We start from the raw sequence: 25,513 nt of genomic DNA, 5'->3' as shown, positions 1-25,513 counted from the left end.
AGCTGTACAATGAGACAATGCAGGGTTCCCAAAGCCCTCTCTCAGTGCATCACCTGTGCCGTTTTGCTGGGGTGAATTGCTCTTTCCTTGGAGGCTGCAGGGGGAGGAAAGGAGCTGCCTCCTCAAAGAGAGTCTGCCTCATTGCCTGGTACTTCGGTAGTGTACAAATGCTTAGCTGTAATTTGGTTACAGATGAAACTGGAACTTGTCAAACCTTAACCTCGTGGACTTGAGGACTGGAAAAATTGACTAGATTAATTTGAATGTTGCTTTGAAATGGACATTGTAATTCAAGAACCACAATTCTGTCTGAAAAATGTTAGCTATAATTGCTACAGATGCTTAAAATGAAATAGTTTGAGATAAATGAAAGGCATTTTCATCTTCACAAATCTTTTTAAACTGTAGTAAGCTGTCAAATGCATGAAACAACCTATTATTTCCTTTGTATGGTTCATTACTATTGTCTGTTATCAGAGCCAGTGATTTTTATTGGTATTTTTTTCTCTTGGGCACAAGGGAAAAAACTTTGCCTTTTTGTGAAGAAGAACATGCAGTTTGGCAGCAGGGACCTGGGAGCTGCTTTAGTACCAGAACTGATCTTAAATCATTTTTAAAACACTGACTCAGTTTTAGTTTGATGTCACCATTATAAGTAATGATAATCACAGCCAAGTGAGCACTTCATGGGAATTGATGAGGGGATGGCAAGAACCAGTTACTAATTCCTCTGAAAGCCTTTGGTATAGATTTGTCATCACTGTTACTCATCTGAATTTCTGATAAGCTGCAGCTCTTCTTAGAAGAAGGTCATACTTGTGGGGAATGGGGATTTACAGGTCTCTGAATTCAGATGTCAAAAACTTTGAATTTTCTTTTGTGTCCAGTGTTAGAAGGAAATTCTGATAGAAACTGGCTGTGCAGTGCAAACCTTAAAAGCAATGTGCAGAGAATGAGGGTCAGAAAACTAAAGTAAATGCTCTGTGGTGAGAAACTGCAAATGACCAGTCTATTCTCATTGTCCACAGTGGAGTGGCTTGCACAAGATAATAGATAGTGTGAGTGGTGAGATGCAGGTTATACACTTCTAAAATTCATTTTTTGTGCCAGGCACACCTTGTTCTGTGTGCACATGCTATCCAAGTGGATTTTCTTGCCAGGCAATTTTTTAAAATGGTATATAGACTCTGAAAACAGATATAAATGTTTGTTAACCACTAATGCCTGAAGAAAATATTATTGTGACTTAAGTCTTTTATTGGTAGAGAAATAGTGAATGGAAATAGAGGAAATTCAGACATGTTTCTTGAAAGAAAATGGTGAAGCAAATTATTTGACTGTTGGCTAGTTCTGTAGTGAACTCTGAAGTGAATGCCCTTTTATGTAACTGAGGTAGCAGAGGTGTATCAAAATGTACAATCCAGCCTTTCCTGTTCAGATGGGACTTTTTTTATTTTTTATCCTTTTGTTACCTTCAGTTTTTTTTTTCTTTAAGCCTGTCCTGTTTCTAGATAATCATGCCTTCCACCAGCTAAGTGGTGGCTGAACTGCACAAGTTTCTGGGCTCATAAAGACCAACTGTTGAACAAATGATCTCTCTTATTCTGGTTCTTCTGCAGAATATAATGGGAGTGATCAGCTAAATTACCAACTGCCTTTATTACCAGCCTCACACCTATAAAACTCATGGGTTAGGCATCAGAAGTAATGAAATGAGAGATATTAGTGGATTTCTTTCTCTGGTCGGACTTCTTCATGGTTACACAAAAACAAACAAATTAAAAAACCCAAACAAACAAAGCCACAACAAAAAAAAACCCTGAAAAAACACCCTTAAATAAAACAAAAATAAAAGAGGATGATAATGAGAATTTCAACTTCCAGGCCAAGTCAGAAATTAGAATACTAAAAAGATGGAATCACTGTGATCAGAAGTGTTAGCATTTGAAGTAATATTTGAAGGGCAGAAAAAGGACCAGTCACAGAAAAAAAAAGCAGCTCTTTGGCTAGTGCACGCTGAATATTGTTTTTACGTGCCTGTTCTGAAAATACAGATTTCTGTTCATCTTTATCTTTTTTCTTTTTTTTTTTTTTTCATTCCTCTGAAGTATCATCTTCTCGTCTTTTCCCTGATCTTTGGTATTTCATTACCTTGGTTATTGGGCCAAGCCCTAAGCAGATCACAGCCAAGGGCAGGACAAACACTGAGTGCCCGGGAGCAGTGGGCGCTTCTGCTGCAGTGCTGAGGATGCTGCCTGCCCTCTCCTAGTGAGGCCATTAGGCATTCCAGCCCTGGTTTTACATTAGCAGAAAGAAGAGTTTTGGGGTCCTAATTATGAGAGGTGGAAAGATGCTGAGCGATAACCATGTTGGCATGAGCAGTAGCCTGGAGTGAGCCTGCAAGGTGCTGAACAGTGTCTGTATCACAATGGATAAAATATTGAACGTTTCCTGCTGCTGGCTTATCCATCAGCAGTGTTTGGCTTCACAGCTGGGAGCAAGCCAAGGATTGCAGAACACCTGAGAGGGATACAGAAGCTGTAGGATGTGGAGTACACCAGGAGCTTGCCCAGGGGCTGCTTCACTTTGAAACAGCAGAACCTCTGGTGTGGGAGCAAGTGATGCTAGTGGCAGTGCTGGGGGATTTTGGAGCAGAGCCATGTGGCAGCCCTGGTAGGGCACATGTGTGCACAGGGTGTGTGTGTCTGATACCCCAGGGGAGGGAGATCCGTGTTGCAGCGTTGCTGGCTGTGCCTTTGTTGACCTGTGATCAGGAGGGCACTGTTGCTGGTAACCAAAAGTGTCCTGCTGGAATGTAGGTAGCTGCAGCTGAGCTGCTGTTGTGGCGCTCTGCTGTTTGCTGGGACAAACCAAATATAAATCTTGCTTCCCAGTGAATAACTCTTAATGTCATCACCAGTGATTTCCACTGGGACATTGAGGGGAAAGAGATTAACTGACTTACAGAGAGGTACTTAATGAGCTTCTGATGTTCCTAATTTCATTCCTTTTCCCTATCCTGGTGTCTTTGCATTGTCTTCTTTTATAAAGTAGATGTTGAATGAGTGCTGAACACTTGTACTGCCCCAGGCCTACTCCTGGCAGCAAATCCTTGCATCCATCACACAAGATGCTCACCCTGACCAGCCCCTGCCTCCCAGCACCGAGGGCAGCATTGCTGCTCAGCTTGCATTAGAACCTGCCTTGGGAATGCCAGTCTTGGATGCCAAGCTCCTGGAGCACAGTTGTAAAAAATATTCCCCTCTGTCCTGTACCAGCTATTTCAGAATAAAAGGGGAATGTCAGGAAGATGACAGAAAATACTCAATAATATTGACAGCTCAGGGATTTGTCATTATTTCAAATGTTAGTCTTTCCTGCTGGTCTTCTAAATGATTTCCTACTGGCATTGGCATTATTCGGTCTGTTCCCTGCTGGTGTCCCTAGGCCACTCATTCTCATTTTCTTACTGACATGTGCAAAAGAAAGAAAATCCTATTGGGAACAAGAACCCACTCTACAGCCAGTAGAGAGTGTGAGTGCTGTAGACCACCCTGCTTTGCCAAATCTTTTTGTTTGTACCAGTCATCATTTGGCAAGGGCTGGATGTGCACTGTATTCTCCTGCTGTCTCCTTGAGGGACATGGGCTTGACTCTCCTCAGGGAGTGCTGCCAAGAGGGACAGCGAGCTCGGCTGCTACTCTTTGAAATCTCCCACAGTAAAGTCATTATATGTCTAATAAGGGCAGGATTGTCCAGGAAATCTGCAGGTAGGACTAGAAGTGAGGAGCGCTGGCTTTGGGTGGCACCTGACTCAGTGTGTCACCTTGGGCAACTTGCTTCATCTCCAAACAAAGGAGGAAGGATAATAGTACTTACTCCCTTCAGTTGAATGAAATGAAGATTACTTAAAGTGATGAAGTGCTGTGAAGTTGGGGAAATAAAAGTTTTAAAGCATTAAGTAACAGGAATAATTGCAGTAAGTGTAGGGAGGCAGATTACGTGTGAGAGATTTGGCACTCTCTGTAATTCTCTAGTACTCCTGCTTGGTACCATGCACTGCTCTGTTAGACAGTGTCACCTCTCCTGCCCTTGAGGAATTGCTTTTAAAGGAGCAAGCAATCCTGCTGGAATACTCATCATGCTGTTGGGGACGACACAGTAGTTTGTTTTGCTTGTGTTTGTTGCTATCTTCAAAGCTGTGGTGGTCTATATCACCCAGGAAGATCCGGGGAGGAATGAGCTGCTGTGCCTTCCTGGAGGGTTTTCAGCAAGCCACTGCTTTAATGTGGTGTAATGTACCACCTAGGGCCAAAATCGGAAACTACACTGCTATCTGGAACATTTCACTTGCAAAAGAAATGAGTGTATTTGTGTGTGTGTGTAAATTTTTGTATAAAAATAGACTAAAAATCTGTGTTAAGGGGAAAAGAAGGACCTTCTTAATAATTGTAATGCATTTTAGAAAGTGAAAGACAAACTTTTGTTTCTCAGAAAACATCATTTCAGGCAAAGTTCTATTTCGCAGAAACTTAATAGTGGAGAAAGCCTGTAAATCTCCTTAACAGTCAGCAAAAAAAGAAAAGTTTGGATTATATGGGATTGTCATGGTTTAACCCCAGCTGGCAACTAAGCACCACACAGCCACTTGCTCCCAGCAGACTGGAGGAGAGAATTGGGAGAGTAAAAGTGAGAACTCTTGGGCTGAGATCAAGAGAGTTTCATAGGGAGAGCAAAACAAGGAGTTCATTCCCCACTGCCCAGGGACAGGCACGTGTCCATCCATTTCCAGGGCACTAGTGCTCCATGGTGTGTAACAGTGACTTGCAAAGACAAATGTTCTTGCTCCCAAAGTCCCCCTTTCCTCCTTCTTCCCCAGGCTTTACGTACTGGTCATGATGCCATATGGTCTGGAATGTCCCTTTGGTCCGTGGGGTCAGCTGTCTGGGCTGTGTCCCCTCCCAGCTCCCTGTGCACCTCCAGCCTCCTTGCTGGTGGGGTGAGGTGTGGAGCAGAAAAGGCCCTGACTATGTGTAAAGACAATAATGAAAATATTCCTGGGTTATCAACACTGTTTCCCTCACAAATCCAAGACATGGCCCCATACTTGCTACTGTGAAGGAAATTAACTCTATCGCAGATTTAACAAGCACAGGGCTCCTTTTGCTTTATTACAGCTTGAGGAAAACTTTTTGCTGAGTGTAAATTTTTTATCTATAATTTCTCCTGAGTTAAAAATCATTCTTCTGGTAAATGTCTTTCCTGCTGGCTGTCAATGGGCTGATGCTTAGCTGAGGCAGTTGGATGACAGTGTGTGCTCCAGTGTTTAAAAATGTCCTCAAAAAGTCATCTTCTTACACTGTTTAATTCTGGAGGCTCTAAAGCTTTGTAAAATATGAAATAGCAAATTATCCTAGGCTTATGGAGTCTCCTAAGCTCTAAATACTGAGTTAAATAATCATCACCATGAGATAATTAAGTAATCACTCAGCTGGATTTATTAAATGATGCTGCTATTTCAAAACCTAATCACAAAGTTAATTTCTGTAAATTATGGTGAAACCCAAAAATGACAATGGTCAGCAAAAGACATAGGTGGATCCCTAAGATTTTTCTTGCTTGGTGCTAGGATCTTCATTCCAAAGCCCAACAATGTTAAAAATTAATACACTGCAGGGAGTGAATGCGTAAGCTTTCTCTCCTTGTTACTTTTAAGTATTGAAGCTCATGCCTGAAGTTCCTTGAACAAGGAGCACATTGAGGTGGCCTAGCTATTGGCAGTCTATAAGAAGCAGGTAAATGAGGTACTGCCCTCATCAAAATACGGGTAAATTGCATTTGCTCAGGTTTAGCCTTGTTTGCACATACCTGATAACTACTCGTACAAATCCCTAATATAAATACAAATCCTGTCAGCTCTCATCTGATTTTCACAGATATGAGCACAGGGGAAGCATTTTAGCTTTCAAAGGAAAGTCTGTAAGCACAGGGACAAGCAGGGAGCAAGAATTAATGCTTTCCCTCTGAATAAGTTACTCCAGATTGGTCAGGGTGGTCCCAGCACATTATTTCCTAAATCTGTGTCTCGGGGTGTATTCATGGGGCTATTTTTCTTTTGTAGCCCTTTCTTCTCATCTCCACTTCTTTCCATCACCCCAAGATTAGTGGAGTTGGTGGGCACCAATCCTAGGGTTAGGTGGTATCTACTCAATACAGGGAAAGGGGAATTTCCCTTAAATAAAGACTCAGAAAGGTAGGTAGTAAGTCTCCTGTGGTAGATGCAGTGGTTTCAGGAGGGCAGAAATTTTGTGCTGGATCACTTAGTCTGGCCTCGGTAAGGAGAGGATTCAGTGCTGTGTCATTGGACCAACCATGAGGTTGGTCTGCACGTGTTTGAGCCTGGTATTTTCCAAGTGTGGGCATGCTGAGCACATGTTACCCAGCCATCTGCTTGGGGAGTTCTTCTGGCTCCTGGGATAGAGATCTTGCTGGGGGTTGGCTGCTGCCAAGTCATTTATTCAGTCTGCTGCTCTCTCTGGGGGAAACCTTAGGGAAGGGAGGAGCTACAGGTGAAGTGTAGGACATACTGTCACAGGAACAACATGGTTACATATCCTCACATTCTAAGGATCTCACAGCCTCGGAGTTCAACTGCATCCCAAGCTGTTTACCTCCTCAAGTACCTGTCCCAGAGTGGGGAGAGCTTTGGGCTCCTTTGGTCTCATCTAGGTGTGATTATCCCAGTGCCCTGGTTACACTCAGTGTGTAGCAGCTGCAGTGCTCCAGGCAGGGCCTTTGCCTGTTCTGCAATTCAGGCATCAGTGGTAGAAATAACAGGCAACTCCTCTCTTCTAACAAGTTATTTCTGTTAGGCATGGCTGGTAGCAGATCTGGGAGTCTTGGCTCAGTGAGCACGTCCTGTTCCATCTCCATGTGAGGAGTTTTTCTCCATATGCTGCACCATCTCTCTCAGCTCATCTTACCCTCTTGCCTTTGGGGAGATGGGCCCTAAATGGAAGTCATTTCCACATCGTCATCAGCAGCTCCTTTTCATAAGGGAGTTTAAGTAATGTGAGTGTTGGAGGTAGATTTTATTTCTTTCTGGGTTGGCTTGTTGGTTTTGCCTTTTTTTTTCCTCTCTTCTGAGCCTGTAACTCAGGAGCAGTTGAGAACTGTAGCTTTGACTGATACGTTTTGCAAACAGTTGCAATGGGTTTGGAGCCCATTTGGTCAACTGCTGATCACCTGATTGCCTTTAATTGTGCAAACATAGCCTCAGATATTTCAAAATGAGGGCACTTGGATGCTGAAGGAAGGGCAAGAAATGTGTACACAAGTATGCATATACACGTATGTGTATAGTTCCACAGTTACAGTTTCTTCAACTGACAGAACCACATCTAGGCGCTGAAATACATGAATCTGCGTAAGATTGGTCTTTCATGCCTTTGCAAAGGGGAATACTTGGGGAAGTTGTAAATAATTGCAGTTGTCAGCCTCTCTCTGTCTTTGCTCTCTAAAGCTACGGAAGAGAAGTGTACCAGCTTTGCTATTCAGAGCATTTCCCTTAGCAGCTGAATCCTGTGGGAGAGTCCTCTTAGAGCAGCTTTTCTCTGCAGTGGACTCTCCTGACAAGATCACAGACAGCATTTGGTCTCTGAGTGTCATGATGAACATCTAGTTGGGTCTATTTTTACTTCTGAAATATGTTGAAAGATGCTATGGTGAGAAGAAGCAGTACAGTAGGATTTGGAAGCAGTCTATACATGGTAATGCTTTTGGGGACAGTATGCATTTTCCTTCCAGTTCCTGAAATTTCTTATGTATGCAAAACTTGAATTAGCATCAAGAAAATAGTCGTGACTATCAATATTTTGATTTTCTCTTTGTGCACTGAAATTGAACTTTTGTGCTTTATAGCTGCTCTGATATGTCCTTTTCAGCTTCAAAATTTTTCAATAAAATAAGTTCATTGTGGGAGTTACTGCTACCCTAAACAATTAATTGAGAAGAAAAATAATAATACACCCTAAGCTATTTTCCCTTATTGACATACTGTTCTTCATCCCTTTATTCTGCCCTGTGTGCTGGTACGATGTCAGAACAGCATTTCAAGGCATGAGAGAGAAAATATTTTGACCTGAGAAGGTGGTTGGAGCAGTGCTTGAAAAACTGAAGGCTGAAACTTCAGCTGCTTTAACTACTGTTTATGGTGGGAATTGGGCAACTGGCAGTTTTGACCAGATTATCCCTGGGTTTAGTATGTCTGTCACTTCACTGAGATTACAGACGCCAGGTTTTGTTGTGAACTGTTTTGCCTGTGCTGGCAAAATCGGGATCCTGGCTGGCAGACCTTTGTCAGACCTGCCACCCTTGCTGGTTTGGGAGGTGACATGTACCTGCTCAGCACACAGGTGCTGAGGTGTCACCTGTCATCTCCATGAGTTGCCACACTCTCTCAGATGCCACCAGCTTGCTGCATCCTTATGGCCTGTGGGGCTGGGTGCTGTGGATGACATCTTGGCACTTGTAAAATGGACCAAGCTTGACTTGCCTGGGAGCAGAACTGCTCTTTGCTGATGAAAGAAAGGGGTGCTTGTTTAGCTCCTGGAGACAGCCAGTCCTTAGAAGATGACTGCTGGTAAGAGCTGTGATAATGAGGCAGAATAGTGATGTGATTTATTAATTTTTCTTTTTTTGTTTTTCCACATTTCAGGAGGGGTGCTTGTGGCCTTCAGAAAGCTCGGTTTCACGCCAGGGTGCTTCAGAGGTACTGACAGATTTCTGACTATCTTCACCAAGTGCTTTCTTTCTTTTTCCTGTAATGTATATTTGGTTCCTTTCAAAAACATGCATCTATTTTTTGTAAAGGAAGCTTTTTCAGTGTAGTTCACACCATCATCTAAGCCCGTCTTAACATGCATTTCATAAATTCCTGAGACCTTTTCATAAAAGAATGAAATTCTGCCTACCTGACACCTCATCTCCACCAGCAACTCCCTGTGTCATAGTAGGCATTCACAAGTAAGTGATGGAGGTGTGTCCCTTTGCCACAGTGGCTCAGTAATTTGAGTATTCATTGGAAGCTGGGAGACCAGTTCCTCTTGTCTCTAAACTTCTCTTGGATTTACAACACATATCCTGTCACCACTGTCTCCCTTCTTCCAGCTAGCACAGATTCCTTGTCTATGTAATAATTTGTGGGTGTGTTGCTGAGTGGTCCAGCTGTCCTTTGACAAGCAGCAGAACTTCCTGGTGGTTGGCCCTGCATCTGTGAAAGTCAGGGGTTGAAGGCCCTGCAGGGTTCCAGAAAAGAGAAGAGCAGTTTGATAACTCTAGATCTGAGAAGCTGCTGTGTCTGTCCAGATGTGGGATAGACCAAGTGAGGAGCAACAGCACCTCACAAAGTATCTTTAACGCTTCCTTTTGCAAAGCCTGTCCTTCTCCAGGGTTTTAATATACCAGGGACATACTTTCCATCACAATGCAGAAGCTTTGTAGACTTTCCCCAGAGGCTGAGTTCTGGCTGAGAGCTAAGGGGGAGGAGGACACCTGATACACTCTGATGGTGAAGGCGTTAGATATGCTGAGCCTTTACACGTTGTACTAAAATGACCATCTGAATTCTTTGGGGGTGCATTAACTCTGAGTAGGAAGGGGAAGTTCAGACTGCATCTGAAATTCAGTATTGGGGCATTGTTGTAGAGCTAGAACTAATTTCCTGGTTTCAGAAACAGAATCATTTGTTTTTGCTTGGAATGTTTTAATGTCATAAGGAGCTGTGTGGGGTCTTGTACTTCCTTTGTGCAGCTGTTCTCGAGTGTGCTGGATCCTTCTTGCACCTCCTGCCTCTTCACCTGCAGGCATCTGGCTGCACGTGTGCACGGTATCTGCTGGGTTTAACCTCCAAGACAGGTGGCAAAAAGAAGCATTCTGTGTTTTATCAATGCTTTGTGAGGATTGGAGCTCCTGCAGTGCTTTGCGCAGAGGTGGAGTCACGTGTGTCTCTCTTCCCGTTTCAGATCATGTACGCCCCAAGGTCCAGGGACAGGTTTACCACCCCATCTTTTATGCAGCGGGACCGTTTCAGTCGCTTCCAGCCCACTTACCCTTACATGCAGCATGAGATTGACCTTCCTCCGACCATCTCACTCTCCGACGGCGAAGAGCCACCGCCGTACCAGGGCCCGTGCACCCTGCAGCTCCGGGACCCCGAGCAGCAGATGGAGCTCAACCGGGAATCCGTCAGGGCGCCGCCCAACCGAACCATTTTTGATAGCGACTTGATAGACATCTCCATGTACAATGGGGGTCCCTGCCCACCCAGCAGCAATTCGGGCATAAGTGCAACCAACTATAGCAGTAATGGAAGGATGGAAGGACCACCCCCGACGTACAGCGAGGTCATGGGGCATTACCCAGGCTCCTCTTTTTTCCATCACCAGCACAGCAACATGCCTCCTTCCTCGCAGAGGGGGAGCAGACTTCAGTTTCAGCAGAACAATTCAGAGAGCACAATAGTCCCCAGCAAAGGCCAGGACCGGAAGCCAGGAAACCTGGTGTAAGTTACCTGCCCAGGTGCGTTTGGATTGAAGACGGGAGACCCAAGCAGGGCGGTGGAGGAAGACCCCGTGCTCCGGTGCACAGTGTTGTTACGTTTCACGTGGTACAACTGAGTAAAACCAAACGTGCAAACCAGTTCTTTGTTTCTGATTCCTTTCAGGGGAATTGCATGCAAAGCAGATTGAAAGAAATACAAACTTCCATTCGGTTTGTCTATGAGCAGTGTTTTAGGGGAAGGGGGGGGGGATATATTATTTTTTTTTAATAAACTATTTCAATTATTTAATTCTAAAAGTTAACTTAGCACAGAAATGAGGCTCGTACAGCCTGTTTTATACTCACTGAATGGCAGAAGGAAGAAGGTGGTTTTGCTAGATAAATGGGGGAAGAATTGGCCAGTTTGCTTTTTTTTTTCTCCCGGGATGTGAATTTTTTTTAAATATGAAACAAAATTCCTGTTCTGTGTGCCAAGGTATAAAGTTGAGAACTTAGATGAATGCAAGGAATTAATTTGTGTTGTGATAAATGTGTTTTAAAAAGTTGCACTATCTTACTGTTTTAAAAAATATATATGAGGGAACTGTTTTATGTGAAGTTCTTCTATATGTTGTCGTTTCACCTGTGGAATAATGATAGACCCCTAGAAGTAATCTGGAGGAGTTTGCCCCCTCCCCCCGGGTTTGCTAAAAGATGGGGACAGGACTTAGGCTAACATCTCTTGACTTTTACAATTAAAAAAATACAGGGACACTTGTCTTTGCAATAATTTGCATTCAAATAACAGTGTATCAATGAAGTGTCTTGGAGACTTTTGGATGGAAGAAGGCAAATATGAAATCGCAGCATTTTCCATCACTTAAGGTTTAGCTATTTTGCAGTGTGGACTATTTCTTTCATAAATGGCAAAACTGCAATTCCCAGATGCATTGATTTATATTGATTCTAAGTGCTGCCATTCTTTTCCTTGTCATAATGCAGTATCACCAGTACTTACCGTTCTAGAGATTTCTGTCCTCACTGTAGCCTGAAATGTATTTAGTCACATATCATGACATTATGCAATAAATAGTTTGAAAATGCAGGGTGGGATTTTTTTCCCCTGCTCCGCTGTTCAAGTATGTGAGGCTGTTGTGGTTTTCGCTCTCCGTTTCATCCTTTCAGATGCTGAAGTTCAGTCCTGGAGGTCTGTCCTGTTGAAGAGAAGGGGGCCCTTGTGGCTAAACCTCCCCCCGGTGGTGTTTTTGCAGCAGTACCAAGAGCACTCATGGCGTTGGTGCTGGCTCCTGCCGCATCCCTGGCAGGGTCATGGGAGCACCAGGAATTCTCCCTGCAAACCATTCTCTCTCCAAAAACCATTTTGCTCTGGGCCCTGTTGCAGAAACCCTTCTGGCTGCATGAGGTCTGCATGACACCAGCAGGACTGTGCTCATGGGTAGGGGTGGCTCGTGCGTTCACCAAGTGTCTGTAAGCCCTGGTTTTTGCTATACTGGCCTGGAGAGTAGTTGGGAAGTGTTCCCTGCCTGTGTCGTAGCACGTGGGGTGTTTCTCCACTGGCTGTTCCCATGTGGAAGCACGCGTGGTGCCGGAACTCAGTTGACAGAAGGTGATAGTGGCATCACAAGCACATGAAAAAGCACAAATTGCACTTAAAATGCATTTTGGAAATGGACTTAAAAGTAAGAATCTTTAGAGTCTTAGCTTGAATAGTTTCTAATATATAGGTGTATGAGTGTGTCATAGACCTCTTCACTTTAAGATCTTTCACTTTTTTCTGTTTTCCTGAGCCTTGTGCTTGGTTGCGGGCAGCAGCCGCTGAGTGCCCCAAGGGCACCGATGCCCTGGTCCCATGGCTGGAGGCTGGATTTCTGCAGGACTTCTGTACACGAGGGACTCTGATAACTGAAGTGCATCTTTGATCTATGCAGAGTTTTAATGCCAAAACCGTGTGTGTGTGTGTGTCTGCGCGTGTGTTGTCTTTTGGGCCTCAGTGTAGATTTGTTTTCTTCATAAGTTAATTTGATTTTATTCTAGTTTAGAAAACATTTGTATAACTGTTAGTCTGAATACACAGCCCCATTTGTCTCTGTAATTGTTATTTTGGTCTGAGTCATGCTGGTAATGTAGAGTAAAGCTGCCTTTTATTGTATGTATTAATTGAAGGGAGAGATAGAGATTGTATGGTGGGGTTCACTTATATTTTTTCCTCTCAGACCCGCAGGACAGGTGTTTAGAAGATGACTAGGTGGCTTTCAGTCAGCTGGGGCTCTCATCACTGTCTGGTTCCTGGGAATAAAACCTGTGAAATTAGATTTTTGCAAAGAACCTATGAACGTAATTCTTAATTAAAAACTACAAACAAACCCAACCAGAGGACAAAGCCAGCAAATGTTGATTTTGGTCTTCAGTGACTTTTGTCACTTGAGGAGTGAGCCTATAAGCCAGACAATGTGTGTGCCTACACTGATACTGTGCTGTTGCCTAAATGAGGTTTGTTTAGCTGAGAAGCCTTCAGGAGAGAACAGCTGGAACTCAGTTGTCATGGCAGAGCACACCTGGACTGGGCCCCTGGGCTTGGGCTGGTTGATGACTGACTTTACCCTGTGTGGATCTCTGCAAAGTGAACCTTGAAGTTGCCTTCAAAGTCGCCTCTTTGGAACATTCTTTCTTTGAAAACTGCCCTTAGCCATCTTTTACCCTCTCTGCATGCAAGTGGATTTATGCATTTCTCACTAACATTATCCAGTATGCTGTCTCTTAATTTTTCTTGGCTGAGAAAATTTTTCTGTCTGGAAAATGCAGCCTTTTCCAGTTCTTTAGAAGAGATTCGTTTAAAAATAACTCGCCTAATATTTGTTCACCTAATAGTTGCTTCTCCTCTTGCATCTTTGTCTTCTCATCCTAGAATCATAGGACAAGCTGAGCTGGAAGGGACCCATCAGGATCACTGAATCCATCTCCCAACCCTGCACAGAATCCTCCCCAGGAGTCACACCATGTGCCTGAGAGCACTGTCCAAATGCTTCTTGAACTCTGTCAGGCTTGGTGCTGTGGGGGAGCCTGTTCCAATTCCCAGCCACCCTCTGGGGGAAAAATCTTTTCCTAATACCCAACCTAAACTGCCCCTGGCACAGCTTCCAGCCATTTCCTTGCATCCTGTCACTGGTCAACAGGGTGAGGAGATCAGTGCCTGCCCCTCTTCTTTTCCCCACGAGGAAGTAGTAACTACACTGAGGTCTCCTCTGGGCTGGCCAAAGAAGGTAACCTCAGCCACTCCTCATATGGAGTCCCCTTGGGACCCTTCATCATCCTCATGGCCCTCCTTTGGACACTCTCTGATGGCTTTAATGCCATGCTCTGCTTTCCCACATGTCATGTGCTGACTCAGCTCTGGGAGTGTAGTGACTAGTTTACTTGCTATAGGTCAGCTTGCAATCTTCTGTTTTGGGGCCTCCTTTAGCAGTGAATGGGATGTTTTCTGATGGATATTAGTGCTCTCCAGTGGAAAGGCAGTCAACAGTGTAACATGGAAACGCTTTGTTTTTGCTTTGTTTTTTTCTATTTTTTCTTCCGTTGACTTGGTAGAAAATCTGCTTTTGATAACAGAACAGAATGATAAAAGAAATACCAGAATTAGATAGCACTGTCAATCTTTGTAGGCTTAGAAATTGGTGAGCTCTGAAGATGGGTAATTCTGTGAAGCATCTATGGAAGACCAGCTTTGAAAATATCCAGAATTGATAGACTGTATTCCAGAACCACTCAATGAAACTTTGTATAAATTATAAAAGATTTTTGCAAACACTGTAGCATTAATTGTCTAGATTTTGCCTCCATACTGATCTTCTGGTGTATGTGTCTCATGCACAAAACCCACATAATTACGTGTGTGGTGTTCTCTATGTGATGGATCATATTTGCCTGAATTCTGGTTGCATCTTCTGACTTTGCCCAGTAACTCATGTTCCCAAAATTCAGTATAGTGTTGTCCCTACTTTAGAAATTTTCAGGTTAAAAGATTATTTTTTATTTTAAATGCACCTTTATGAAATAAGGTTTTGTGACCTCTGTCCTACTGCAGAGACTAATTTTTCCCTGGCATGGCTCTCTTGATGTTGAATATGTCCCATCTTTGATGTTTTTGCATGATCTTTCAGGGCTAGGAAAGGCAGGGGGTTTAGCAAAGGCAAAAACCAGTTTCTCTCCCAGTTTACCAGTGGAGCACTTAGCTCTAATTCTGTACCTATGTCTAGAACAATTGTGGTTGGGCTCCTCTCAGTGCTGGACAGGCAGACTGAGTGGGGTGTTGCTTAAAAGGTGTGAGTGAGGGACAGGAAGAGGGGTACCAGCAAACAGTGCAGTGTTCAGATCCTTTTCCTGGCATGTGTGGCACGTGCAGAATTCACAGGAGTTTGCATAATAGGGTGTTTTCATCAGGGAGGATCTAATTATGCTACTCCTAGTCTTGTCACTGATGAACTCTGCATGTAGGCCAGTCTCGGGCTGATGGGACTTTATTACAGCATGAATTTCCCTTGGGAGTATGATAGCTCAAGCATACACCCCATGTACAAATTCCTGATGGCTAGTGAGGAAGATGATTGCTTTCCTGAGCTCATGGAATCTGCAGGAGCCATGAGTTAAGCTGTGCTTCGTTTGGCCTTTTATTACTGCTTGCCCACTTCTTACACCAGTTTGTCCCAGCTGGAAGCTGCTTCTGTTATGCCAACTCCCAGAAAGTTCTTGTTGCAGATACATTTTTTTAAAAAGTGTCATTGAGAGTTCTTGGCGTTTTTTCTGTGAATGAGGTGCAGGGAAGGGTAAGGAGCAGAATTGCATTGTTTATTAAGGAATGCATTTCTTTGCAGTAGAGAAGAAATCCTTGTCCTGCTGAAGAGCCCCCTGCAGAGGCTATCTGAGGTGGTCATTTCTAACCCTGCCAGGTAGTGAGATATTGGGCCTTAGAACTGACACTCTAATCTGTAAGCAATGTTTGAATGCTTTGGAGAAGTCTGATTGCTAACCTTTCTCTGACTCTATCCCTGAACGCTCACGGTAGCTAAGGTAACCTGATTTTGTAGGCGAAGAAAAACTAAAATAGTAAGTTGGTAAAAAATAGATATATGTAAATATTTTTCTTTGCCCCTTTCCCCCCCTCCCCCCGTCCTTCCCAAGGATAAACAATAGGCTTGCTGGCACATTTGAAAGTATTTAGGATTATTCACAGGTTCTCTCTGGTCATTGCAGATAGTTCATGTCCATGCACATACAGACCTGCTTGCAGACTTGTCCCCTTGATTCTGTCTGAATCAGTTTCTATTCCATGGTCACTTTCCAGAAGTGCTAAATGGCTCTGTGTTGTGCTCTCAGTAACAATGGCAGGTCATTTGTCAAACAGCAGGAAGCCTGAGGAATATTTGCTTTTCAGTCCTGTAAATGTCATGACCTATGTTTTTATCAGTAGGGGGCTTTCTTGCTGCACCAGTTCTTGCCTGTGACCTGGTGTGCTCATGCATCTTCCCATCCAACAGCTCTCTCTCCTTTTGGGTGAGCTTTGAAAAATCTTTGTTCTTTGGGATAACTCCAATGCAGACCTCATGTATTGATGTACAGGAAGAAAGTAACACGTAGTGTACCCTCAATCTCATAAGCATGTTTTCCAGACTTAGCTGATGGTGAGAACCAAGTGATCCTTCTGTGCAGTGGGTTCAGATGAAGTCTGGCTTTTGATTACATCCTTGCTTTTTAGATAAAGGCTGTTGCACATAATTTAATTACACATATCTGGTCTTTCTCTGCGCTGTGTCACCTGCTTGCCGACCAGTACAGTTACAACTTTTCTCCTGCACTAGCCCCAAATATGTCAATCATTTCAGTCCCTGGAAAGAGGCAGTTTTACTGAGTTGTCTGAGGCCTTTTAGAACACGGAATAGTCCCTTGTGAGGATGTGTTGAACTCAGAGAGGTTTCCCGTCCAAAAACTGGTCTCAATGTTTTGTTAGGAAATTCAAGTTTAAGGTTTTGAGAGTATGCTGACTGAAAATGTTGGCAGGATATTTTTTGTAGTTAATATATTGTTTGCCAGCCTGTCCTCACTAATCAGGGATGTAAATTACCTTTTGAGCCACCTCTGATTGCATTTTTGGGCTGGCAAAAGCCCCATTGGGCACACTTGGCACCAGCAAAAAAAAAAAAAAAAAAAAAGAGTAGTTTTCTTGGTACAGCTCTGGGGAATAAACAGAAACTGCACCACTAAGTTCATCCTCCAAAACCAACCTGAGACCTGCATTGCCTCTTCCCAGCAAACTGAAGTGTAGGTGTTTTGATGAAGTGCTTTGCTGCACTATTTAGTACCACAGACATGCAGTGGAGGGGCCTACTGATGTTTTCTTGAAATTGTCATTGGCATTAAATGTATTTCAAGGATGCTAATGCTGTTTTGGTAACCACCCAGTACAATTCTGCTTTTGAAAGGGAAGATCAAGGACCATTTTGTGTCACAAAGTCTCCTGGCTCTTACTTCTGCCTTGCTGGTGTCTCTTCTGTTTTTAGACTGAACACAAGCAACCTGGGTATTGCTGGTGTTGCTTTCTTGCTATAAAAGAGCTTACCTTTTTATGTTGATTAATGATAGAAAAACAAAACTGTAACTTAGATGTACTTCTCCTTCCCTCTGACAGATGTGTGATTTGCTGCCGGAGATGATGCTATTTTCTTTGCTATATTGCTGCTGCTGTTTTAAGTGGTTTGGTGTGTGAGCTTTCTGAAACAACACGGTGTGTGTAGGATCTCGTGTGTGACAAAGCTGTCTCTTTTCTTCTTCCTTTCTCTCCTTGGTTTGTGCTCGTCTGTCTGCTGTGGTAGGTTTACTAATAAATTAAATACGTCCTTATTAGATATAATTTTGAGGAGGTTTGCATGTCCGTAGTTTGTAAGCAACTAAGGTGCCTCATGTTCAGGTCTGAGCAGATAGGAATCCCCTTGCACTCAAGAGGGCCTGATCCAAAGCCTGCTGAAGTTGGTAGGAAGACTCTTGCCAACTTCAGGGGGCTTTGCATCTGGCCTTACACTCCCACCTTTGTTGTGCCTCACTTAAAATGGTGCTTTTTCAGTTGTCTGTCTTTTTTTCTGGTTTGGTTTTTTTTCTTTGTATGGTGCTGTGTATAACTTGAATATATTATGCACATATCCTACCCAATGGGTAGAACAAACAAACATACGAAAACAAATAGATGTTGTTAATACTGTAAGATAGTGTACAGATGATACCAATTTTAACACAAAAAAATGGCATAGACTTTGTGAATGCCAATCTGTGCTTGGTCCTTTTTTGTAAGAAAGTTTGCAAATGAATGCATACAAATGACAAAAAGTCTATGTATTTTATTTTCCTATTAAATATCAATATAATATCATAAGGGAAGAAGGTTAAACAAATCCTTTTTGACAAGCCTGTGTATAGCAATTAGTCGTTTGATGCATCTTTGCTGTGAAGATTTCTTTTTTTTTTTAAATGTGTCACTTTAAAAAAAGGAAAAAACCACAAAACAAGCAAAACCTCCACAGCTTTAACCTTGCAACTAAATGCTTCACGTATTGATTGTTGCCTTGCTATTGCTAGGTTGGACCAGTATTAGTTACTACTTCTCCAGCAGATACATTATTTATTACTATCCTTGATTACTTTTTTTTAACTTAGAAGTGGGCTAAAACTTTTCAAACCTTTTAAATCACATCCTAGATTTGAAATGAAGCTCAGACAAGTGGGAACTGACCCAAACCATCCCTGCAAAATCAAAACCAGGCCAATGAGAGTTCTGTGACAACAGCCAACCGTTGCTCTGTGCCCACTGCTGGTGCACCATGCTGCCACTACAGACTGTCCTTGGGCTTAGGGTGTGGACCCTGCTGACCTTTGCTCTTGCAGGGTGGACAAGAGTGGCCCCAGCTGGTAGCGAGCTGAATGCAAGGTTTGAGTGGGAGCTTTGAGTTGGCAGCTCTGCTGCCGTGTTGGCTTCTGACAGCAATGGCTTACACAGGTTCATATTTAAGATTACAGAGAAATGCTTAGAGCTGTTCAAACCCGATAGGGGAAGTGGTGTGGGAAGCAATGTTACGCTTCAGCTTCCTGCCAGGCTCCTTTGGCAGTTTGGTTCTCCCCTGGCGTCTCCCCGTGTTTGGCGCTCCGTTCCCGTGCCCCTGCACGCTCTTCGGTAAAGCAAATACCTCAGGAAAACTCAACATGAAGTTCTAGTGTAGGGACTTGAAGATGCTGTACTTATTTTTCTAAACTGTTTGTTCTAACTATCCCAGGACAGTAGGTGATAGAAAAGTTTATCGGTCCGAGACAGACTCGTCCTCTCACAGATGGATACCAACTAATCTTTCATAGATTCTCCTGTCTGTATGTAGCTTTTTTTATACTTGCCAGGCTTTAACCACAGATGTGGGGTAACAAGGTGTTGGGCGATGTTTGAGATGGCATTTTGGTTGGGTTTTTCAGATGATTAGCAAAGCGCTGTGCTAAAACTCAGGGGGCCTTACCCAGGGCCAGTGAAGTCAGTGGTGGGGCTTCCTCTGGTTTGAGTGGGCTTTCAACCCGGTCCGTCACGCTGGAGGATGGTGCCTTGGGGCACAGTCCTTTGCTGCTTCTCTGTCAACCTGAAGCATCTACACCTTTGTCTGTAAATATCTTTTTAAAAGCCCTCCCAGGAGTCCTGTATCTGAATGTTGTTTTGGCTTTTTTTTTTGTTTTAAAAAAGTGTGTTAAGTTTCTTACGGCCAGTTCTGCATCATCATGCCCTTATAGGTAGCTTGTATCATCACATCCTTCTTTCTCTATGTTGGGCTGTTCTGTCAGTAAGCATGTACCATAGGTAAATACTCATATTTTGTGATTGTCACTTGTTCATTCATTTATTGTTTGTCAGGGCTTGGAGTAATTGTTTTGGAAGTGTGCCTTGCCTGGCCATCTTCATGTTTCTGTTTGCACTGCAGAACCACTTCTGTGCATGAAGGAAGAGAAGCAAACAAAAAACCCCGGGCCTTCACTAGGAAGACTGTACAGAGCAAACCTCCTGCTGGAGGAATCTAGAGTAGGACTTATTATAACAAAACATGCATATTGAGTGGACCAAACACGAGCATGTCTTCTTTTAGAGGCACTAATTTGCTTTGAAGCTGCAGTGGAAAGAGCAGACTATCTATCTATCAAGTGTATTCACAGCTGTGTTCACGCTTTTCCATTTACCACAAAGCACAGCAGGCAGCCAAGATTTCAAAAGGACTATGAGCAGAAGTTACGAGAGCCTCAGGCATCATAGACCTGGACAGCAAAAATAATACTAATAATTTTTTAAAAATCACTTTAGTATTCTTTAACAAAGCTTTTCTACTCATAGTATGAAGACTACATAAGCGTCGAATAGGGGTTTTATCTTTGTATAACTCAACTGCCCAATGCTGCTGTGCTCAGAGCATTTCACAATGGTATGTACATCAGTCAGGCTGTTACACTCAAAATTAACCATCAAATGCCTGTTTTTAGAGTGTTACCCTTTCTTTGTTGTTTCTTGCTAGTTAATTTACAGTGTAAAATGCTTTATTGCTGTATGGATTTTAATTTTTTTTTTGTATTTCCAACATTGTGGCTTTCAAGATCACATTTTCAACACATCTATTATTTTGTCCATTTTCTTTCAAGCTATTCTGAAATATGTACAGCACTATCAACAATATTTAATCTTTCTTTTAAAATTTATTGTTGTAAAACAAAGCTATTAAGAACAGTAAGTCTTTTTACAACTGTATTGGAATTTTTCAATAGCTGTTCATGTGATGCTATGACAAACCTGGCTTGCTTTACTTTTTATTTTTTTAAATTTTATTTTGTGTTTAACACAATTAATTTGTTGCTTATTTTCCACCGTAACTCCCAGTTATATACAGAAAAAGATTTCAACTGTTGTGTATCTGACTCTTTTAATTGAGCAAATGGTGATGTCCTAGTTTTTAGACCTAAGGTCTGTTTATTGCAATACTTTTAAAGGAAGATGTTGCTCTAAGTGCTGTTGTTAGTTTTAAATACAGATTTTATGCTTGTTCTTAATATGCTGTGGTTAAACCATGGCACAAAATTATTAAAAATTATTAAATGCATTTGTCTCCTGTTGGATTTATTTTCCCTTTGAAGTGAAAAAACCCAAAAAAAGCATGGAACACAAGAGTGGCTTTGGTAAAAGTAAGTACTTGTCTCTTTCCCTTATTGTTTTGCTGCTGGCAACCAGGTAGCAGATCATTAAGGAAAGAGAGAGGACTCAATCCTTGCAGCATTCTGTGAGGGCCCTGGGAAGTGGGTGTCTAATGAGGGTTTAAGATCAGCCTTCTGACCCTCACACCCTGGTGATTAATGCTGGGACAGTTCCTGCCCTGCCTCTGCCACTGGATGGGCTGGAGCAGGAGACAGCCTGTCACACACTGGCGTTCAGTCTAGGCACTTAATCTAAGCCAGCTCGTGCTTTCAATTCCTTTAAGATAACAACCCCGCCTCAATCTCATTTAAAGCCCTGCTGGTGGTGCTGGCCTCTGGCACAGCAGTGCTGACTGACCAGCGGGGGGGATGAGCAATGCCCCCGAAGCATTGAGTTGCAAAAATTCTTTAAAAAATGAAGGTGCAAAATATGGCTAGTTGGGAGGGAGATTCACTACCTGGTTTAAGAAGGCTGAGACATGATTTGGCCAGTGCTTACAAAAAAGAGCAGTTGTGATCCAGTATTGGGGTGAAGAGAGGGATGATGCTCTTAGTAAGAAACCAGATGAAAGGGTCCTGTGAAACACACAAAGATTTGTCTGTGGCGATACAGATCTTTGCAAGGTAGATCAAATTATCCCTGGCTGGCACCTGCCACTTTGCCATACTAAAGCTTAACAAAACTGGGAAAGAGCAGATAATTTCTGTTCATTCTGTGTATAAAGTGATGTTTTATTTAGCATGATTATTAATAGCATAGTCATCTTGGTTTATATTTTGTACCTGTGCTTGCTGGAGTTCGATGTCTGTGTTGCTGTGATGTGATGCTGAGTTTGATACTTCAAACCTAGGGCTTTCTTGCAGGTCTTTTCCAGGAAGAGGTCTGCTGTGGGAGCCATGGTCCGTCCCACTTCTGACAGCCTGCTGTGGAGCTGCCTTTACATTCCATTCAGAAAGGGGCCAGGGGGATTCCCCTTGCTGCTGTTCTTTTAAAACGTCTTAGTTCTTTGAATGTTACAGTACTTATTTTTGAGTCAAAAGTAATCATATTTTTTCGTATAACCACCCTGAGTTTGCTCTCCTCCATTTTCAGCATTTTAATTCTTCTTTAGTATTTAGAAGATTGCTAGTTCCTCTTAGAAGTACTCTAAATCTCCAAGCTTCTGCTCCTCCTCTACTGTCTGAACCCTGAACTCCCTGGAAACTGCATTTTTTGAGCCTGCTTTGATCTTTTACTTAATCTGGTTTTAATTGTATTTATATTTAGTTTATAATATGCCATTCTGTTTGATTGTGTTTTAATATCACTGCCAATGGTTGCAACTCAGCTGTAAATGGGATGTCTCATCTCAGTAGGGTTACTTTTTTTCTGCTGAAAGATTAATATAGTGGCTGCTGCAGTCCTGTGAAACCTCTAGGTCTGGCTTCCAGGCTCCCAGCAGTATTGTGTCTCATTACAAACACCCTGTTTTTAACATCCCAAACCCTTTTCTTCCAAAGACCCCTCTGTAATGAGACTTCGTTACTTAGACAAAAATTAATTAGGCTTCTCTCATTATCACTGTTTTGATCGGTTGTGCTTTAAGTGAGTTCTAATTAAAATGCACATTTTAAAACCCTTACTGCTGAATCCTCTTCTAATAGCTCGCTTCTACTGCGGCGATGCCCTGCTTTTTGTGCAGTTTGCATTGTGCTGCTTTTGCAGAACTCTAGCATTGATTAAGAAAACTAAAAACTTGCATGATTTTTTTCTTTTTGCTTGTTTTCTACATTTTTTTTTCCAGACTGGCTGCCAAATGATTGCTCCTGAGAGCCTGAGAATGGGGATTAGAGCTGAAACACTGAATTCTTTTCATGTGGTAAAATTGATGAGCTGAGTTTCTCAGTGTCCTGTATAGACAGTAACCCTACTTGTTCCTAGAATGTTCCAAAACATAAGGGGGAAGCTATATGCTGCAGTTTTTACTATGTAACTGCAAATTTCTGCTTGCCTTAGGTGTTCCAAGTTGCCTTGAATACTTTATTTATTTTGGCAGGACTGCGTGATCCGTCCCAGGGATACCCGGCACATGCTAAGCCTGTGGATGCTCTGCTGTGGCTAGAGGGGGACGTGTGAAGGCTGGCTCTCCTTAATAAAGGGGCTAATCTGTAAATCAGACAAAATATTTTATATCCTTTAGTGGTTTCCACTCTGAAGTGTGTTGCAGAACAGCAGCAGAAAGGTGCCAAAAGTATTTTGAAGATGAGGAAGCACACATGAAGGAGTACATGCCAGGTCTCAGCGCAGCCTGGGGCAATACAGGGAATAACCTTTCCCTTGCCACCATTCCCAGTCCCTCTACTTGCGAGGTATAGTTTCTCTCTGCTGGCTTCCAACACATCCCTCTGTCTTGTACAGAGCTATTTTCTGTTTGGCAGGGCTTTGAGCAAGCAGCCAGGACATAGCCACCCCTTGTTCAGAGAAAGAGGGCATCTTTTTCATGGAGGCCAAAATGCCACCCTTGAGCCCCCGTCAGTGCCAACACCAGATCATTCCAGCTTAATTTAACATTTGCAGACATTATAGTGATTGACAGTTGAGTTGAGTGGAAAATTCCAGTTTAATCCTGCTCTGTGTGCCACAGACATGGGCTCAGACAGCTTGACCTACATTTAACCCTGGGCAGCAAGAAATTCTTAGGGGAAAAGAAAAAAGTGGTTTTCATCTCAAAGCAGTGAGAACATTCCTCCTTATTACATGTCCCAGTGTATATGCATACACATGTAATTGTGTTACAGTGCTGTGAATATTTCATGAGCTGAGCCAAGTTTGCCCTGGTTGGCTTTACTTGGTGAAGAAGACATGTAAGTCAAATATAAAAGCACAAGTGTGCTTGCATAACCACTCAGTAGGGTTTATGGCAACAGCAAAAAGGATAGGAGCTAGTTCTTTCCTGACAATGGGGTTAGGACTGTAAGTGCTATAAAATTTGCTTATGCTGCAAACTTTATATCTCTTGGGGGAAAAGTTGATGAGCTGGTAACTTCAACTAATGTACTGTCAGGAAAAGCCTAACAGGTAAGGCTTGACTGAGGCACTGCAGAGTCAGTCTGGTTTCTTTGACCCCCCCCCCCCCTCCTTCTGCAGATCAAAGGTGCTGATAGTGACTGACTGTGTTTGTTTTGGGAAGTTACAGGTGCAGTACTGGGTGTCACAGCTTTTCAGCAAGAGGTGCATTGGCAAACATGAAAAGCCCTGTGGCTGAGTGATAACTGCATTAAATACTCAGCATGCAAGCCCTCTCATATTATTATACCTGTAGATAATATGCATGCTGCTCTCTCCAGCCATATGCTAGGGCAATCAGACACTTTACTGGAAAATTGTGCTCTGTCAGGGAAATGGCATCAGGTGCACTAAAATCGCCACCTGACAGGGGCACAGAAGTAAAGTGCCTGTCTGCAGTAAAACTGTACTCAAGAGTAAACTGTGCAGCTGTAGCTTGAGTGCTGCTTGTGCACTGGCACTCCTTTTTTTTTTGAAGAAGATTGTATGTGGGTACATCTGTGTAGAGGTGTGAGGGCTAGTGCACAGCAATCCAGCAATAGAAAATACACTGTTAGTACATTAGGCAGGACTTTGAGTTCACTTCTATAAAATTACACTGTCTTCTCTTTATTCTCATGGCTTTTCTAATCTAATCCAGGATAAAAACTTTATTCAGGTATTTAGCTATATCATTAGTCGTAGGTTAGCCAAGGCTGAGAAATTTTTCTTTCTCCACTACAATTCATCCAAAGGTCTCTTTCTGCATTAAAACACAGCTGCCACATCTGGGAGGTAGCTGGAGATAGCTGTGTGCAGGCACCTGTTTTTGGGGGAAAGGTGCTCCAAGGCAGCTCTCAGGCAGTGGCTGGATAAAGAGCTGGTGCAAATGCGCTGGTGGAAGTGCTTGACAGTGCCAGCTGAGGGGACTCGGCACCACTTACTGCAGAGTCTGTTCAGCTGAAGGGCAAGTACAGCATCACTGCTCATCTCTGCCTTCTCTCATGCTCACATCCACATCCTTACAAGGTCTGGCAACTCTTTTTGTGCCTATGAACAAATCCATGTGAAATGATAACTAAGAAAGGATGTGAGGTAAACTTGCAGCCTGTGTTTTTAGAACCTGATGGTGGAGCTGGATTTTGTCTCCACCTGCTTTGTGACCCCAGGTGGGAGGTCATCAGTAAGCACAAGGGCCAGGTCACGGCAGTGTTCACAAGGAGCCTGTGCTCTCCATGCCTGCTTTAGGTCACCAAGGCAGCCCATTGAAATTACCAGTGCTAGATCTGTTCTACTACCAGCCTCCCAGCAGTACAGTTCTGATTCATATTAAATGTAGGATGCCAATTGCATTTCTGATGGATTCAGCATAGCATTTCAGGTGAAAATTACATCAGTTTTATGACTTTATTCTGACTGCAAGAGTACATAAGATTCTTGATTCAGCATGAGTTTGAGAGGAGGACACAAACTATTCAATACTTGACTGGCAATGGAGTTGACTCGAGCAGCATGTTTGGGCATTATTCCTAAACAAGCCTGAATATCCTCCCCTGTGTTCCCTCCTCTCTGATTGTCCAATCAATTCATCAAACTCAAGCCCAAACTTAACACTACATGTTACCCTGCGGGCTTTTGAAATCAAGATGTATTCTTTCTACTTGAGAAGATCATAAAAAT

At 42.9% G+C, this 25,513-nt stretch overlaps 1 protein-coding gene across 4 annotated transcripts in view; it reads left to right on the top strand.

The window, feature by feature from the left end:
• Positions 1-20,717, top strand: part of LDLRAD4 (low density lipoprotein receptor class A domain containing 4) — a 284,731-nt gene extending 264,014 nt beyond the window's left edge. For all 4 annotated transcript variants that reach the window (XM_038163288.1, XM_038163297.1, XM_038163309.1 and 1 more), the window contains 2 exons: positions 8,717-8,770; positions 10,023-20,717. In XM_038163288.1, coding sequence (XP_038019216.1) covers positions 8,717-8,770; positions 10,023-10,565 — 597 coding nt within the window. In that variant the 3' untranslated portion in view covers positions 10,566-20,717. The remainder of the gene's footprint in view (positions 1-8,716; positions 8,771-10,022) is intronic.
• The last annotated feature ends 4,796 nt before the right edge of the window (positions 20,718-25,513 follow it).

This window comes from Motacilla alba, chromosome 2 (genome assembly GCF_015832195.1).
Source record: "Motacilla alba alba isolate MOTALB_02 chromosome 2, Motacilla_alba_V1.0_pri, whole genome shotgun sequence".
Taxonomy (NCBI): domain Eukaryota; kingdom Metazoa; phylum Chordata; class Aves; order Passeriformes; family Motacillidae; genus Motacilla; species Motacilla alba.
Note: the sequence above shows the minus strand (reverse complement) of the source record. Positions and strands in the feature narration are given on the sequence as shown.